At 41.4% G+C, this 15,892-nt stretch overlaps 1 protein-coding gene across 4 annotated transcripts in view; it reads right to left on the minus strand.

The window, feature by feature from the left end:
• Positions 1-15,892, minus strand: part of PLPPR1 (phospholipid phosphatase related 1) — a 126,978-nt gene that overhangs the window by 19,776 nt on the left and 91,310 nt on the right. For all 4 annotated transcript variants that reach the window (XM_054054423.1, XM_054054425.1, XM_054054422.1 and 1 more), the window contains exons 3-4: positions 15,019-15,207; positions 1,997-2,129 (exon numbers count right to left, since the gene is read on the minus strand). In XM_054054423.1, the coding sequence (XP_053910398.1) occupies positions 1,997-2,129; positions 15,019-15,207 (322 nt within the window). The remainder of the gene's footprint in view (positions 1-1,996; positions 2,130-15,018; positions 15,208-15,892) is intronic.

Here is a 15,892-nt window from a genome sequence, read left to right on the forward strand (position 1 = left end):
ATGCAGGTGGAATGTCAACGAAAAACCTGTGATTACTTTTAGTTCCTTTCATAAACTATATCCACCACTTTTCAACAAACTCTTCTACCAACATTAACTTTATTTCTCTCAGGAAAACAAATACAGCTGCAAAGACAAGATTGATTTCTCTAGCAGTGTTCATATCCTACTACTCTCTGAGAGTCCTCTACATCATCACTACCCCTTCTCTTCCACCAGAAAAGAAACAGTAGCATGAATGTTTAAGAAGAAAGCTAACTATAAAAACCAACATAGAGTAAGTGCTTAACCTCTGTGGACTAAGCTCTGTTAGTACAGCTCCCACAGGGAGAGTGTTTGATCAGGATTTTGCAACATGCTGAATGTGCTGCAACAGTCAAAGAGTCTTGAGTGGTGCAGTGGACTCCAATACCTTGCTTCTCTATTAATGGCTGTTCATTATCCATCAGTGCATCCTAGAGGTTATCTGAAGTTCAAGGGTATTTCACTTTTAACTACATTCCTGTCTTTTGTTTTGATGAGCAGCAGACAGGCCAGGCCTGAGTAATGAACCACAGGTGGTTTGTCTCCACCTCCATTGTGGGAGAAGATAAAAAACACCCCAATTCCTAACTGTCCTGCATATAGCAGGAGGCACAGAGGGAGGAGAGGAAGAAAGAAAACCACAGCTCTTTCTCCTTTGCAGCACATATTTGCTGATGATGAAAACCTTAGCACAGGAGAAGACTTTCAACTCCACACTTTGAGTGAATATCCCTGCTGCAGCCAGGGCCATGCCGTGGAAGCAACATAACCCTTGTCACAGTCACAGCACACGTTTTGCTTCCAAATAAAGCTCAACAATTCAGCACTGACAGGGATCCAGATATTTTCATGTTTTTGTTCCGTTGCGTCTTTTAACTCAGACCATGACTTCAGTCCTGGCTCTGTGTAAGATGCAGTGTAAGGATACATAATCTCTGAAAGTATACAAGGAGTGAAGTGCTGTGATGATCTGTGGGTAAAGACCCTCTTGGTCAATTGGGAGACATATTTACCACTGGCCCATTCTACCAGCCAGACATGACATCCCAACCCAGCCCATGCACATACTCAGGACTTCTCATGAACAAGTAAGAAAGAGAGAAACTAGAGCCTCTTGCATGTGCAGTTCAGAGCTGCCTTTTTCTTACTCTGCTTCTACAAGGAAGTAGGAACTGAGTAACAAGCCCTCCTTATCTCTAAACACTGTGTGGTGTGGTTTGGGCAGCCTCAAATAGCTGTAAATTGGGAAGCCTTCAGAGGAAAACCAGATTCTCTGTCAGTGTCACAGTGGAACTGCAAGGCGCAACGCTGTTCCTCCTTCTCCTCCAAAAGACCTATGGGATGGTTCCCTCAGTAAGGTCTTGTAGGCATTTTTTTTCCACTAATCAGCAATGTGAAAAAGGCACAGTGATTTGCAAGCACCATAAAGCAACCTCCAAATGGTTTAGCGATAGAACTTCTTCATTCATTTCTTAGTCATTAACTCAATGAAAGCTCTGACAAAAGCCAAATACTATAAAAATAAAAAAGTTATTTTGAAGTGGGCTTTGGACTTTTTACACTGTGCTCAGCTGAATGTTATATGGCAGAGCTATGGATGTTAAAATTAGAGCTGAAAAGAAAAATGCCAAAGAGATGGGCTGGTGAAGACCGATTTGTAAGTAAAATGGGTAGCTTACACAGAATAGCAATGATGGCATTGGTCATATAATGATTTGATTGGCATAACCTTTCTTCAAGGGTCCAGAAGAAGCATTAAGCTCAGCAGACTAAGATATAAACCAGCTGCAGAGAGCATGATATGGCACATTTTGAACATTACCTTACAAATCCCGAGAGGGACTATCCCTCTAAAGTGGAAGACACCTGCAAAGATTTCACAGCTAATTAATTTTGTGGTGTACATTATTAGGATGTTTCATTCTTTTTTAGTGCAAACAGGGACTAAATTTGCAGTGCTCAGAATGCTTACCTATAAAACGTATTATTCTTCGAAGCAGTGGGTTCAGGTAACAGCACTCTCCAGTCAAAATAGTTTTCTCTTGAATAATTAGGGTTTCTCGCGTTGACTTTATGAAATACATGGATATCTCACCAATAAAAATCTGCCAGGAAAAGGAAAGAAATGGAAGGTTAAAAATTACATGAGCAGACATTAAAACATGGATGTTAGGTTCCAGCCCACAGAAGCGATTACATGGCAATGTGTCTTTGGGACATTGCACTTCCACAGCAAGGCTGCACTTATTCATTTGAGATGAACTGACACAGATCGAGCTCCCAGCCAAGAAAAGGATCTGTCATTCTTGCCCTCAGTGGCAAGACACAGCAAATATTAGGTCGTCTTATACTACTCCTGGGATACAGGGGGCAAACAGAGCTTTACAAATACTGCGGATAACAGAAGCTTCTATTTTCATTGAGACAGGCATGGAATTTGTCATGTCCTGCTTTTTAGCATTTAAAATTTGCTGACAGTATATACTTCATGGACAGAAGTCTTCTAGACATCTGGGGAAGTGGAAGGTAATGCTGCAGACTTCCACTCCAGCATTTTACCAGCAAGCCTCAGCAATATTAGATGCTTCATGCAGCCACCACACCTTCTCACACTTCTATTCATCCAAGTCTGCCAGATATGTTACAGAGCTCCTGCCAGCTTTGAAAAGAAAACTAGATGATGGACATCCTTGCAGTGGAAATTGATCTGAAGTCATAAAACTTTTGGCAAGGTCAGTGAAAATTCTGGGCAAATAAATTGTATTGGTACTAATGAAGTAAACGGTGTCAGGGTATGCATGCAGCATGGCCAGTCATCCATACAGTTACATTGCTAGCATGGTCCTTGCCATAGCCTGGCTGGGTGACAACACTCTCTCAAAAAATGCCAGGGACAAGTCCCAGGAAGAAAGCTGCATGCAGCCACTGCTATTTACAAGAGGAGTTTAGACGTTTGGACACAGATTGCACATGCTAGCTAGTCTGAGGGCCAGAGGATGAATCCTGGCTTGTTTTATTTACTAAATGTCCTGTTGTATTTATTAAAACATCAAGACTGACGCCTCCAGGGATCCGTTGATCTTGATGCTAGCTGTGCTTATGGATTACTTCCTCTTTTGTGAATGGAACATTTGTGCTTTCTATAAAAATTATAACTGCTTCCCATAGGAGTCGGATCAGTATATCCTAAGCAATCAGAATTAATTTGTCTGTTGCACAGAGGTCTATCTGCCCTAGCTAAAGCTAGACAGAATTTGATCACAAGCCTTAGAGTGATCGTCCACTAACAGCAAGCACTTCTGAAAATCCCGCCTATTACGTTTTGTCAGCAGGCTTCAGAAGAGGAAAGCGGGAGCTTTTTAGAAAGACCGAGTTTGTAATGAAACTCTTTATAAAAAAAATTGCCAGTCTGAAGTGGAAGAAATGAGCTTTTAAAAGCGGAACACTGAAAAGAAGTAATTTAATACAGTATCATAAGACACACAGGAAGAATCTACAGTGTTAGGGAATGGTCAGAAAAATGCATAATAAAACTGTGTGCACACACATGCACACAGACACACAGCATTAGTATAAATATCAAGAAAGCAGCCTTAGTTCACTTTGACTGCTGGAATGGTATGTTGCTTCAAGGGCAACAATTTATCCTTATTAAGCCAGATGAGCATCCTTATTGATTACTGACATTTAAGACAAGTATGTTCAATCTCTTTATAATTCTAACTGCTGATGGTGAGAGATGTGGAGTTGTAAAATGTATGTCGATAACGGCATCTGGGGGCGGGAGCTGATGCATGGGAGCTGCAGTGAAATATTGCCTTTATCCTGTTTCACTTCATCGGCTCTTAACAGAATTGGCAAGCAGTTCAATAAGTTCAGCTCACTGACTATGGGGCTGGGAATTAAGAAAAAAGACCATCTGCACTAAAGCAGTTTAGAAGTGATGCTCTGTTTAAAATAATTTATTATTTGAATTATGATAATGTTCAGAAGTTTGAATTAATGCTTTGGCTCTCCATCCGCATGTGGCTAAATGTACACACTGAGAAACATTTCACAACACGAGGAAACGTTACACTGTGAATGCACGGCTTAGTGGAATTTAAAAAACATAAACTTTTCAAATAAGAGAGACTTAGGTATAAAAAGTATTAATAGTCTGCCCTAACAATACTTCAATTTTTTAAGTTCCTTTGCATCAGTATTTAACTGAATATTTTCCATAAATGCAGCTGTCTGGCATACTCCTAGCAACTCCCACATGGATAGATTAGATTTAGGAGTAAATTTTGCCAGGCAACGAATCTGTTCAATCCCATTCCACTGATTTAAGCAGAGTTATCCCAGGTTTTACTATAGTACAACAGATCGAAATGTGATTTTTTTAAGTAAACGGTGCCTTTGGTTTAATACAGCATTTAGGTGTATAGTAATAATGCTATATCTGTGAAGTGATGTAAGATGATTCAACATAACTAGACTATTCTTCTGGTGCCATCTCTGGCACTGAATTTATTTGCCTGAATATGAGGATTTTGTTTCCTTGTATTTTTAATGTGGGCCATAGGAAGTGAGCGTCGGTGTTCTCTAAAGCGTCAGTGGGGGCCCGAGTATGTAGTTCTGATAGTTAATCTAGCTCTGCAAAATTGAATGTGGTCTGAACAGCTCCACAAAGGACTGATTTTTTTTTTCTCCAGGCACTTCTGAAATCAAGTAACTCTGCTGATTCTCATGATTTAAAACCCAATAATTCTCGATGAGCAGGGTCTGCATCCAGCCAAATTGTCCAGCTGCCCTCCCAAAATAAGTCACTGATACTGTTAAGTACCTTAGCTTCTGCCAGAATAGAATCAGCACCTCAGGAACAGGCACAACTCAGTTCTAAATCTGAAATCTAAATATAGATACACAGATACGGGTGTAAAAAGAAAACAGCAAGCAAGCTACTTATTTGGGTTTCGGAAAACAATGCAAGATTAAAGAACTGCTGTAGCATCCTGTTTTAATTAGATAGTAGAAATGGCAAGGATTTTGCACTGGAGGATGGCGATTGAAAGCACGGGCGATCTACAGTCTGAGGTGATGCAGGCAGTAGGGAAGCATAAGTAGTGCCACTGGATGTGATTTTGTTCTTGAATTCCTGACTGCAACAGCAGCTCAGATACACTGAGGTTATGTTGCTTGGGCGTTCTTCCTCACATTCCTTTTCATATTACTGTCAGGTAAAAATAATATGATGATGCCCCGAAGCACTAGTATGATTTAGAAATACCCACCCAGCAGTCATCTTTCTTCTGTGGAATTCAGTAATCCCTACAATCCTGTGCTGATTACCAGCAGTTTGTTAATTTAATTATCAATTTAATCAAAAAAACCCGTAACTACTACTTTTAAATGAACATGGAATGTTTATCCTTTCTTTAAATTTTTTCCCCAGCCTTCTGGTAAGCTCACAGTCCCCTTGGCAAATGACTCTTTGCACAACTACCTTCTAAAAGGAAAACATAAAGAAGAGCTATATCTCCACATTAATGATAAACTAAAATAACCCTCCAGAAATGAATCTGGGTTATAATAAGGAGATTGCAGAAAAGTGGTATCCTGGAGCAGCACTCCTGCAGGAATTGAGTGTGGGGGCAGCCTTGAAGAGTGACATTTTAGAAAAGTAACTATTGTTGGTGCTGACAGACAAGGAAGGGTGCAGCTTGAAGACTTTTGTTTCTTTTAGTAGTTTCTCTCATTCAGGACATCGGCCTTGTACTTCAATTTAAATCCTCTAGCAAAGCTGAGGACTGCTGCCAGAGTTTTCAATTTCAGCTACAATTCCACATGGATAAAGACGGAGACACGTCAGCCAGGGTGCACAGAAGAGATGCAGGAAGCATAGTTGTGACCACAGCCTGGGACTGCCTAAAGTCTCCCTTAGAAATAACATCCTCTTGCTTTCCACAAAAAAAGTACAACTGATGGCACTTCCAATCACAGCAAGCTGATAGAAATCCTATCCTAGGAAGAATTATGTGAGTACAGACATGATCTGTCTGTCTTTTCTATGCATTAAGTTTACACTACCCTGATTTCTGGGAGCTTTTAAATCATTCAGCTTGTTTAACAGCATCTTTGTGACACAGTCAGTCCTTGTTAAGACATAGAAACTGTATCCAGAGATGTGCTATTTCACACAAAAATCTCTGGCAGCAAACACAACTGAACCAGGTTCTCAGGACATCATCACTCTCCATTCTGGGCAGGATTCAGCAAGCTGTATGACATCTCCTATATCCTCTAAAAGAATGTGTGTGGCTGCATTTTTAATGTCACAAATAGAAAGAACCATCTTAATCAAATCTGCATCATTCAAATAGCAGCCAAGGGGAGGAACAGATACAAGGAAGGCATTGGCTGTGAGACAAGCTATATGTGGACTGCTCAATACCAGAGAATATAAGCAGATGAGGGTTATGAGGCTCTCAACCCCAATTAGCCAGTTTCAAAATGACTCCACACAAGTCTCCCTGTGAAAAGCAGCACACCAAAAGGTGACCTTTTCACAGCAGCCTTTCACCTAAGCGACATTCCTCAGACTCTACATGGGAGCTCATGGCTCCATTCATCTGCCATTAGTTAAATAGCAGAAAAAAAATTCACTAGCATTAGAAAACGCAGAGGCACAGAATCACACAGTGACTTAGCTGGGAAAGAGCCCCAGAGGTTTTCAGTCCAACCCCTGGTCAAAGCAGGTCCAGCAGATACTACAGCCTCGAGCAGTTGTGTTATGAATGTCTTCAAGAATACAGATCCCACAGCCTTGAGGGGGGAACTGTTTTAATGTTTGACTACTATAATTGTAAAATGATTTTCTCTAATATTTAATAACTTTCCTTTCTTGAAGCTTCTGTTCATTGCAGGGATGCCTCTTGTGCTTTGAACAGTCTGTCTCTATCCTCCCCACAGTCCGCACTGACAATATGGCTCATATTGACTTTCACTTAATCTGCTTAGTTCCTTATTCCTTAGCTCTCCCTCATAGTTAGGCACTGAAGGTTATTCATCTGCTATCCTACCTGTTACCTACAAACGCTGACAGTGCACAGCAGATTCCATAGTCAAACCTGGGCAGTAAACAGTAAGCAACACTCATGTTGAGAGAAGACACCTTAGGAGGCAAGCAGTCACTGAGGTCTGCCTTGGCACCTTCTCCAGGACACAGTATTTCTGCTGTGATCTACAGCCATGACCCTGACCCAAGCTTGCCTGAGAGGGCAGAGGTTTTCTCTGATAACATCAGTACCATTGCTGATCATGAGCACTAGGGATCAGCTGAGAGTGTTCTCAGACACTCTCACCTTTGCCATCACCATCTAGACAGATCATTTCTAGCCCAACAGAATCAACGCTGTATTTTCATAACTGTAAAAGGAAATAAAGCAATTTCTTCATCTGAACGTTGCAGAGCCAGCTCACCCATAATCTTCTGAGGACAAAACCTTAATCTGCATTCAATTACTTATTATCTAATTCTTGTTTGTTTGGTTTTCTTTTAGTTTTTTTTTTTTGTTTGTTGATGTTGTTCAATGAAAACTTCAGTAAAGATGATTTTCGGTTTGTTTGGTTTTCTTTCAGGGTTGTTTTTTTTGTTTTTGTTGCTCAATGAAAGCATCAGCAAGGAACAGTTAATGAACTTTGTCCAGAAAAAGAATATTGGTTTCTTTTATTCCAAATTAAAACTGCCCAAACTCCACAACTGCCTCATTACTGTGTTCAAAAAAACCAACTTACTGTGGTAAAACTGCTTAAAATAATGTAACTGAAGCTCAAAAGAGAAGAAATTTCCCACAGCTCTGCATTGTTCCTCAGAAACCGGCATGTAACCGGCACTATTATGAAATCTTGGAGACACTGAAAGTGTTACATCAAAAAACCAAGGTGCAAGGTGTATTTGTTTTCCAGAGTGTAAATAACAGAATATAAACATTTGCACAGAGTTATGAGCACATTTTTGCCTCACTCCTAGGTATCCCAGCTTGTCATTCACCAATTCACAAGCTAGGTCCTTGGCAAGCCTCAAAAACAGGGAGACAAGCCACCATTCACAGAGGACACTGACACGAAGCAGGGCTCTTCCTCCAGCCTTGCCCTATAAGCAACCCCAGCTCCATATCCAACAATAAAGGAAGGTGTAGCCAAATGCTGCAGTGGAGGTCATAGAATCACAGAACAGTTCGGGTTGGAAGGGACCTTAAAGATCACCTAGTTCCAACTCCCCTGCCATGGGCAGGGACACTCCCATAGATCAGGCTGCCCGAGGCTTATCCAACCTGACCTTGAACACCTCCAGGGATGGGGCATCCATGACTTCCCTGGGCAACCTGTGCCAGTGTCTCGCCACTCTCATGGTGAAGGAATTCTTCCTTATGTCTAGTCTAAATCTGCCCCTCTCCAGTTTATACCCATTCCCCCTTGTCCTATCACTACAAGCCTTTATAAACATTCCCTCCTCAGCTCTCTTGTAGCCCCCTTCAGGTACTGGAAGGTTGTTATAAGATCTCCTCTGAGCCTTCTCTTCTCCAGGCTGAACAACCCCAACTCTTTCAGCCTGTCCTCGTAGCAGAGGTGCTCCAGCCCTCTGCTCATCTTTGTAGCCCTCCTCTGGACCTGTTCCAACAGTTCCATATCCTTCTTTTGTTGAGGATTCCAGAACTGGAGGCAGTACTCCAGATGAGGTCTCACAAGAGAGGAATAGAGGGGCAGAATCACTCCCTCGACCTGCTGACCACGCTTCTTTTGATGCAGCCCAGGATGTGGTCGGCCTTCTGGGCTGTGAGCGCACATTGCCGGCTCATGTTGAGCTTCTCATTGATCAGCATCCCCAATTCCTTCTCTGCAGGGCTGCTCTCAATCACATCATCCCCCATCCTGTATTGAAATCAGGGGTTGCACCGACCCAGGTGTAGGACCTTACATTTGGCCTTGTTAACCCCATGATGTTCACACAGGCCCACTTCTCCAGCCTGTCCAGGTCCTCTGGATGATATCCCATCCTTCCGATGTGGCAACTGCACCACTCAGCTTGGTGTCACCTGCAAACTTGCTGAGGGTGCACTCTATCTCGCTGTCAATGTCATTGATGAAGATTTTAAACAGCACTGGTCCCAGTATGGACCCCTGCTTTAAGTCACCCTGCTCTAGGGCCAAACTGAAAAGGAGAACAGCCCTGAAAGCCAGGAACAAGTGAGTGCCACGTGTGGTACGTCTCCTTTGAAAACGGATGCATAGTCCTTAATAAGGAGCAAATGTCTGGACCCTGACCTCTCCTCCTCACTGCCACCCAGCCTGCCATGCCAGCACAGCAGGTAGGAGACTGTAGCACAGGAGTCTGTGCTTTCTGGCAGCACCCTCTCTGGCACAGCCAAGGGATTTCTGCCTGAAAAAGCTGGGTAGAAGCTACTGTAACAGAGCTCTGAGCTGCATTAGCCAGTCTTGGTTTTCTCTGCATCTCCTGCTGAGAAGCCACAGGGGATTCAGCTGACACAGTACAAATTCCCTGGCTTCCCTTCTAGAAATAAATCGCTGTAATAACATGGCTGTACTAAGCCAAAGCCAAATAAACAAGGTGGCAGAGAGAATAGGAGAACCGCCTAAAAGAATGATGCTTCTGAAGCTTGTGCTTTAGTAGTGCAAATTGCGGTAACTACAAAGTGTAGAGAGAGGAGTTTGAACAGTTTCATCCCACTTTAAATCAATTTTAACATTGTAATTCATCTTCTAATTAATACTCAGTCCAGTTTGGATTGACAGAGTCCAACATTACCTGGAAACAAATACTCCTTTGCACAAATTAATAGCCCTGACCAATTAACAATTACATGTAGGCTGCCACTTCCTCCCTGGAAATGGAAGGAAAGAAACTGAAAATGGCATGAAAACAGTAGCTGCACTTTCTATTCTGCTTTAAGGAAACAAAGAATGGTGCACTCGAAGATTTTTGCTGCTGTTCAGTACTCATTCCAGTGAGCTGGCTCTGTTCCTAAGCCTCTCTTGGTTGGGCAGACAAATCACAACGGATGGAGCAGTGCAGGCAGCAGCTCTGAACCCTGGAAGGATTGTTTAATGCCAGCTGGGGAATTGGCTGATTTGCAGTAACCTCGTAACACAGAAAGCTAGCTTTGAGAGACACTAATGAATTTAGTGGAGTCATCCAAGAATATTTTTAAGGAAATAGCTTAAAAATTTTATGCTTGTGCAAAGCAGCTTGTTTAATTTTAAACACTGTTTTCAGAGAGTTATCATACTGGCAAAAATTAAAAGATTTATTATTTCTTATCCTCCTTGCTCCAGTATTTGGAATTGACAGTACAATTAAATATTTTTCTTTCTTCTAGGCTCTGCATAACATGCTGCTGTGGGACAGGTCACTTTTAAATTCATGAGACTTGTGATCATGGAACTCAGGCTCTTAAGTTTTACATTGCCCATCAGTGGAAAACCAGCTGACTGAAAAAAACACATTATATTTACCACCAGAAAAAAGGTTCGCATTTTAAGACTTCCAACTCTGAATAAAATGCAATTATTCTCTCGATAATTTGACATTTCCTGAAGTACCTATAACCAGTAAAATGAGAGGCTGTCGGTCTAAAGCTCTGTAATGGAGCGGTCAGCTATCCAAATGTGCTGTAGGCCATCTGAAGCCCAAGACAAAAGCAGTTTTTTGAAAGTTTGAAACTTGATCCTTTGAAATGCAGTAGAGGCAAAGACTGAAGTTTTGTGCTTGTCCTGAAAGGACACAGAGACAAACATCACCGTTCTTGTTTGCCTCCCTCAGCCCTCAGAAACTAGCTGGCAGCTACAGTACCAAAGTGCTTCCCATGACTGTCGAGGATGGTACATCCCTGTCTGCAGAAACTAAAATGACTTAGCCATAGGTTCTACTTTACCATGAGATGGTCTGAAAGCATTCCCATACCCATCTCAGTAAGACATCAAGAATGCTGGAAATATAGCAGTTGTTCCATAACGAACCACCAACAATGTCAGTACAACTGAAATCAGCCTGCGAGAAAGGGAAAGTCTCTGAGGAAAAAAAAGTATTAGAAACAACTGGTATGAGACAAAGTTGTAACCATACAGCTCTTTGTGGCACCAGAAACCACAGATAAATACAATTTCAATCCAAAAGACAGAATTCCAGGAATCTCCTTTTACTACCAGTGCTGACAGCAAAATTCACTACTTGAGTCGGAAGATCTGTTGTTTCCTGGTATAAATAATTAAATCTGAAATAAAATGGCCAGTTGCTTCTTTAGGAAGAACAACAATTTTTCCCTTATGTAGGTGCAATTTATCACTAAATTCATGATATCCTATTACTTTGCTTCAAAGATACTAACACCACCACACACAGAAAATTAAAAATTAATAAGGCAGATGAAAGCCTTTGACCTATCCTCAGTGGAACACTTGGGAGAAAAATGCATTTCACAGAACTGAGTCGGGCATACATGATTTTCATTTATTTAACAGTGTCATCATGAGATTCAGGCATCTCCCCTTGCAAGAAACTCTCATTATCAGAGACTGTGAGATTATCAGTAGGAGCATTAAAAGACTTTTTGAAATTCTGATGTATGATGATTACCTACCCAGCGCTGCAGAAAAAAATAGTTAAACAGAGTCAGAGGCATCACGTGTTTCAAGAACAACAAATAAAACTGCAGAAAAACAGGCCAATCTGACTTACTTTCCCACTAAAAGTGCAGGGAAATACATATACAGCAGTACCAACCCGCAACAGCACTTCTGAGAAGTGTTGTCATGGAAGAAATAGAATACATGCATTCATTTTCCCCACGGCCACTGTCATAGCCAACTGACTGAGACATAAAGTTATTCCATTAAATTCACAAAGATGCTCCCTTTTGGCTTGCAAGCACAGTAACACCTCACAGCTATGCTGAAATCATGGCTTTAAGTCCTCTCCAGATCCATGCACACAGGACTGCACTTAAAGTACTGCCTGTGTCTCAGAGGAGGGAGCCTGTACTGACTATTTTCCATAGCTCTAGAAACACTATTAACTAGTACCATGAGTGCTCCCTTCTCACTGGTGGGTTCCACCCCTTCTAACAATAATCACGCCTCTCACACCATGAGGTGTCAGAACAGTGGCAATATTCAGGCAGAGAGATCAGATTTGCTCCTGTATATCCTCTTAAAAACCAATCTGTTGTCAGAAAGTGAAGCAACAAATATCTTGCAGGGAAGAAAAAAGTAAGTGTAAGGAGGGACTGGCATTACCTTTGACTTAAGTAATTTCTTCACAGTAGAGCTACAGGATGTCAGTGATTATTCCTGAGAGCAAAGTGTAAAGACTGAAGCTACAACTTAACCCACAGTGAATGCATGCAAAGCTCCCTCCCACAAAGCACAGCTGTGAGCGTTGCTTTGTTTGGCAGGGTTTTTTTAGCAGGTTTTTTTGGCTGGTTGTTCGTTTTTTTGGTTTTTTTTTTTTTTTTTGAGAGAGTGCAATCATCACGGTACAAGTAGAAATGCCCGCACTTGCTCCTTTCCCTGAAATTCCTAGGAGATTTAACTGGATCCAACATCTAAACATCTATTCCCAGCCTGTGACAGTATGAATGACAGGCAGCAACCATTTTGGAACCAGATGACAGCTGGGGATTCTCACACTCTGAGTATTCTGACCATCAGAGCAATGCAAGGACTGAGTTTGGGGAAACTGAGCTCACTTTGTGTCTCATTTACTAGCTTTGTATTACTGATCATTGCCAAAACTCAGTCTAGGAAGACCAGGTAAAAATAGCTACTACCTGAAGCAGAAGTCTGAAATTAGGAGAGGAAAGTCTCTCAGAAAAAAAGATACGAATTAGATATAAAGTGAAATTACTCATACAAAAGAATTGTGCTGAGAACCAGTTACAAGGACAGAAAGAGATCAAGCTCTGCCTGCTTGAACATTAAGCCAATACTAAGTAATAATACATGAAATAATTATGCAATGTACTAATAAGACAACAAAACAATGCTAATAACAAAGTAAACAATATATTAATATATACTACATTAAAAATGGAAAGAAAAATGTTTTCCCAGGAAAGTTTGATCTACCGTCTCCTTGGGGCTGAATGTAGAGATCACAGTGAAGCATGGTGCAAATAGGCCTACGGTGTGTCTTCTCTAGGTGAAGCAGTACAGCCAGTGTAATGGCATAGCACAACCTGAGAAGCAGAGCTTACTAGTGTAGATCAAGCACTGGATCCAATCGTCTATTGTGATTACTGTACTTCTGGACACAGGCTAGTATCTCTGCACTAGCTTACATTGTATGAGATAGTCGCACCACCTACGTACAGCACTAAGCTGAAGGTCCAAGAACCCAAAAACTTTTGATGTTGACTACAGTCTTTCACTCCTTGTGCTCAACATGGACTATGGAAACTATAAATCTGGCATTGTTCACCTCCCAGAGAAGAGTCCAATTAAGCTTTTCCTAAATAAAATATGTAGGAAAAACCTCTTGGGCTACTGAAAAGAAAGAAAGAAAAAGCTGATCCAATGGAGCAAAAACCTGAAAGGTTCACAGCAAACTTTTTCCAGAACAAGGATTTAAGCAGAAGATCCTAACGAAGAGAAACATTCTCATTACTACCTGCCCACTCAATGCCATATCACTGAATTAAGGGACTAACCTCCCACTAACTCCATTGTCACAGCATCAAGGCATGGTGCTGACACAGCCCCCTTTACAAACACTGCCTGTGAAAGCTACTTCACTAAACAGTGGCACCACATTTATGGAGGGACAAGCTGGAGAAACATACTATTTTTTTTTAAACTTGCAAATCATCTATCCCTGCAGCAAAAAGTAAAATGAAAGTCTTAAAATTCAACTGAGTTTCCATACAGAAAACAATACTGTTACTACAGAGGATTTTCATAAATTCATAATGTGAACCAACTCAAAACTCCCACTTTTTTTTTCAGAAAGTCTCCTGCACCAAAAACTATAGACTCTTCTGCAGATCTCTTTCATGCTTCTTATCACTTAATATCACCTTACACTGCTTCTTGCATTAAATTTACTGCAGGCCAAAACTTAAAATGGACAAGTGAATACATCATTACAGCTTAATCAACTCTTGAGAGCGTTGCAAAGCAAAGTTAATACAAGAAAGAAATACTAAAAATAAGAATTAAATAAGAAATAAAACAAAACAAAGTTCACAACAACACAGTCTGACAGAAATTTATCAATGTAATTACAAATGCAGTAAGCTGGCCATCTGTGAAATTTGCAACTTTCTGCTCAGAAAATGCAGAAGGGCCAAAGTTTTACTAATTAATGACTGCAATAATTTGTCTGGAGTTGTATTCACTCAGCTAACTGAATATTTCACCTGCTCAGAACAGCTACATTGTAGCTTACTGGCTGGGTAGTAAAGAAAGTAAAGTAAAATAAAAATAAAAAAATTAAGTAGTTATAACTGCCAAAACCAGAGATTATAAATAAAAAATAAATGGCACTCATACTTTTCGTTGTATTCAGCATCCTTCTGCTCATTTAAGCGTTTTAAAGCCCTTCATCTGTCCTTTCAATACAGCAGCAAATAATCCTGGATATATTGCATATTTGACCCAGGTTTTCCTTCAGCTTTATCCTGTTTTCTTATTTCCAGTAATACATCACCTTTGCATTAGAGCCCCTCTGGAGCCCAGGCAATTCACAACTAATCACTGAAGTGAGTACGCTATTGTAGAAGGCTTTAACAAGCTCTACCCCTCAGTCTTGCATTGTGATTGCTTCAGAATAATTACTTCTGGGATAACTGATGAAGATCATATTAGGCTAAAGCAAAGCAGAGACCCAGTTAAGCATAAATCAATTACAGCTGAAGAGAGGAGAGGGGACAGATTGGACTGTTGTTATTATTTATGGAGCAGTGCTAGAGAATTAAAGTAATGTCTTTTACTTACAATAGCTGTTGGAGTTGAAGCCAGCACACAGTAGAGCACAAGAGGTGAAATGAAGCTCTCGTCCTCTGTTCCAGGGTATGGTTTCATCAAATTGCCATCCTGACAGAAGAAACCTTGGATATGCACTTGAAAAGTGTCGGTGCACTCGAAGTAGTAGGCAAGCAGAACAGTCCCAGCCATGATGACAAGCTGAAAATACAGCATGGTCACACAGAGACATTAGTGGCTTTTGAACGGATGTAGCTATGCCTTCAAGCTACTCTAGTCTTGCAGACCGTTCTCCCTTTACTGTCACCCTGACAGCCCTTGCAGTACCGCTGTGTGAGTGTGTGTTTCTGCGCGTTCGCTTTGCAACATCTGTTACATAAACCTTTTGGCAAACAACACTAATGAACGCCTGAAACAGGAGTGGGTCTGTAACGCAGCTTGCAGGGGGACAGAGGCTTTGACAGCTACTTTATCAAAGGGCATGTGAGTGTCAACAGCAACAGCGATCAATGAAAGCGAGCAGGACGAGGGGCAGCGCTGCAGGAGCCAACGGTGACAAGCTAAAACCTGTGCACAGCAGTAGGGAGCTGGAAAGGATTATTACAAAGCATAAAGGAAGCCAAAGTCAAAAATGCTTCCCTGCTGCAGCTGCAAGCCCATGCTGGGGAATGCACACCCTGTGCTAATCCAGAAGAGCCCTCTGTGTCTCACATGAAGGCTCATCCAGAGGGAATTCTGCTTCCTGCCACTCACTATTCCTTGGAGCTGCTGCTTATGAGCAAAGCTTTAGACATCTACTCATAAATCCTGACTCCTTCAACGACTGGTTCACTGCCTGGCTTCCCACTCTATCACAACTGCTTTTGAGAAAGACTTTGGCTTGAGC

Source organism: Cuculus canorus, chromosome Z (assembly GCF_017976375.1).
Source record: "Cuculus canorus isolate bCucCan1 chromosome Z, bCucCan1.pri, whole genome shotgun sequence".
Classification (NCBI taxonomy): Eukaryota; Metazoa; Chordata; class Aves; order Cuculiformes; family Cuculidae; genus Cuculus; species Cuculus canorus.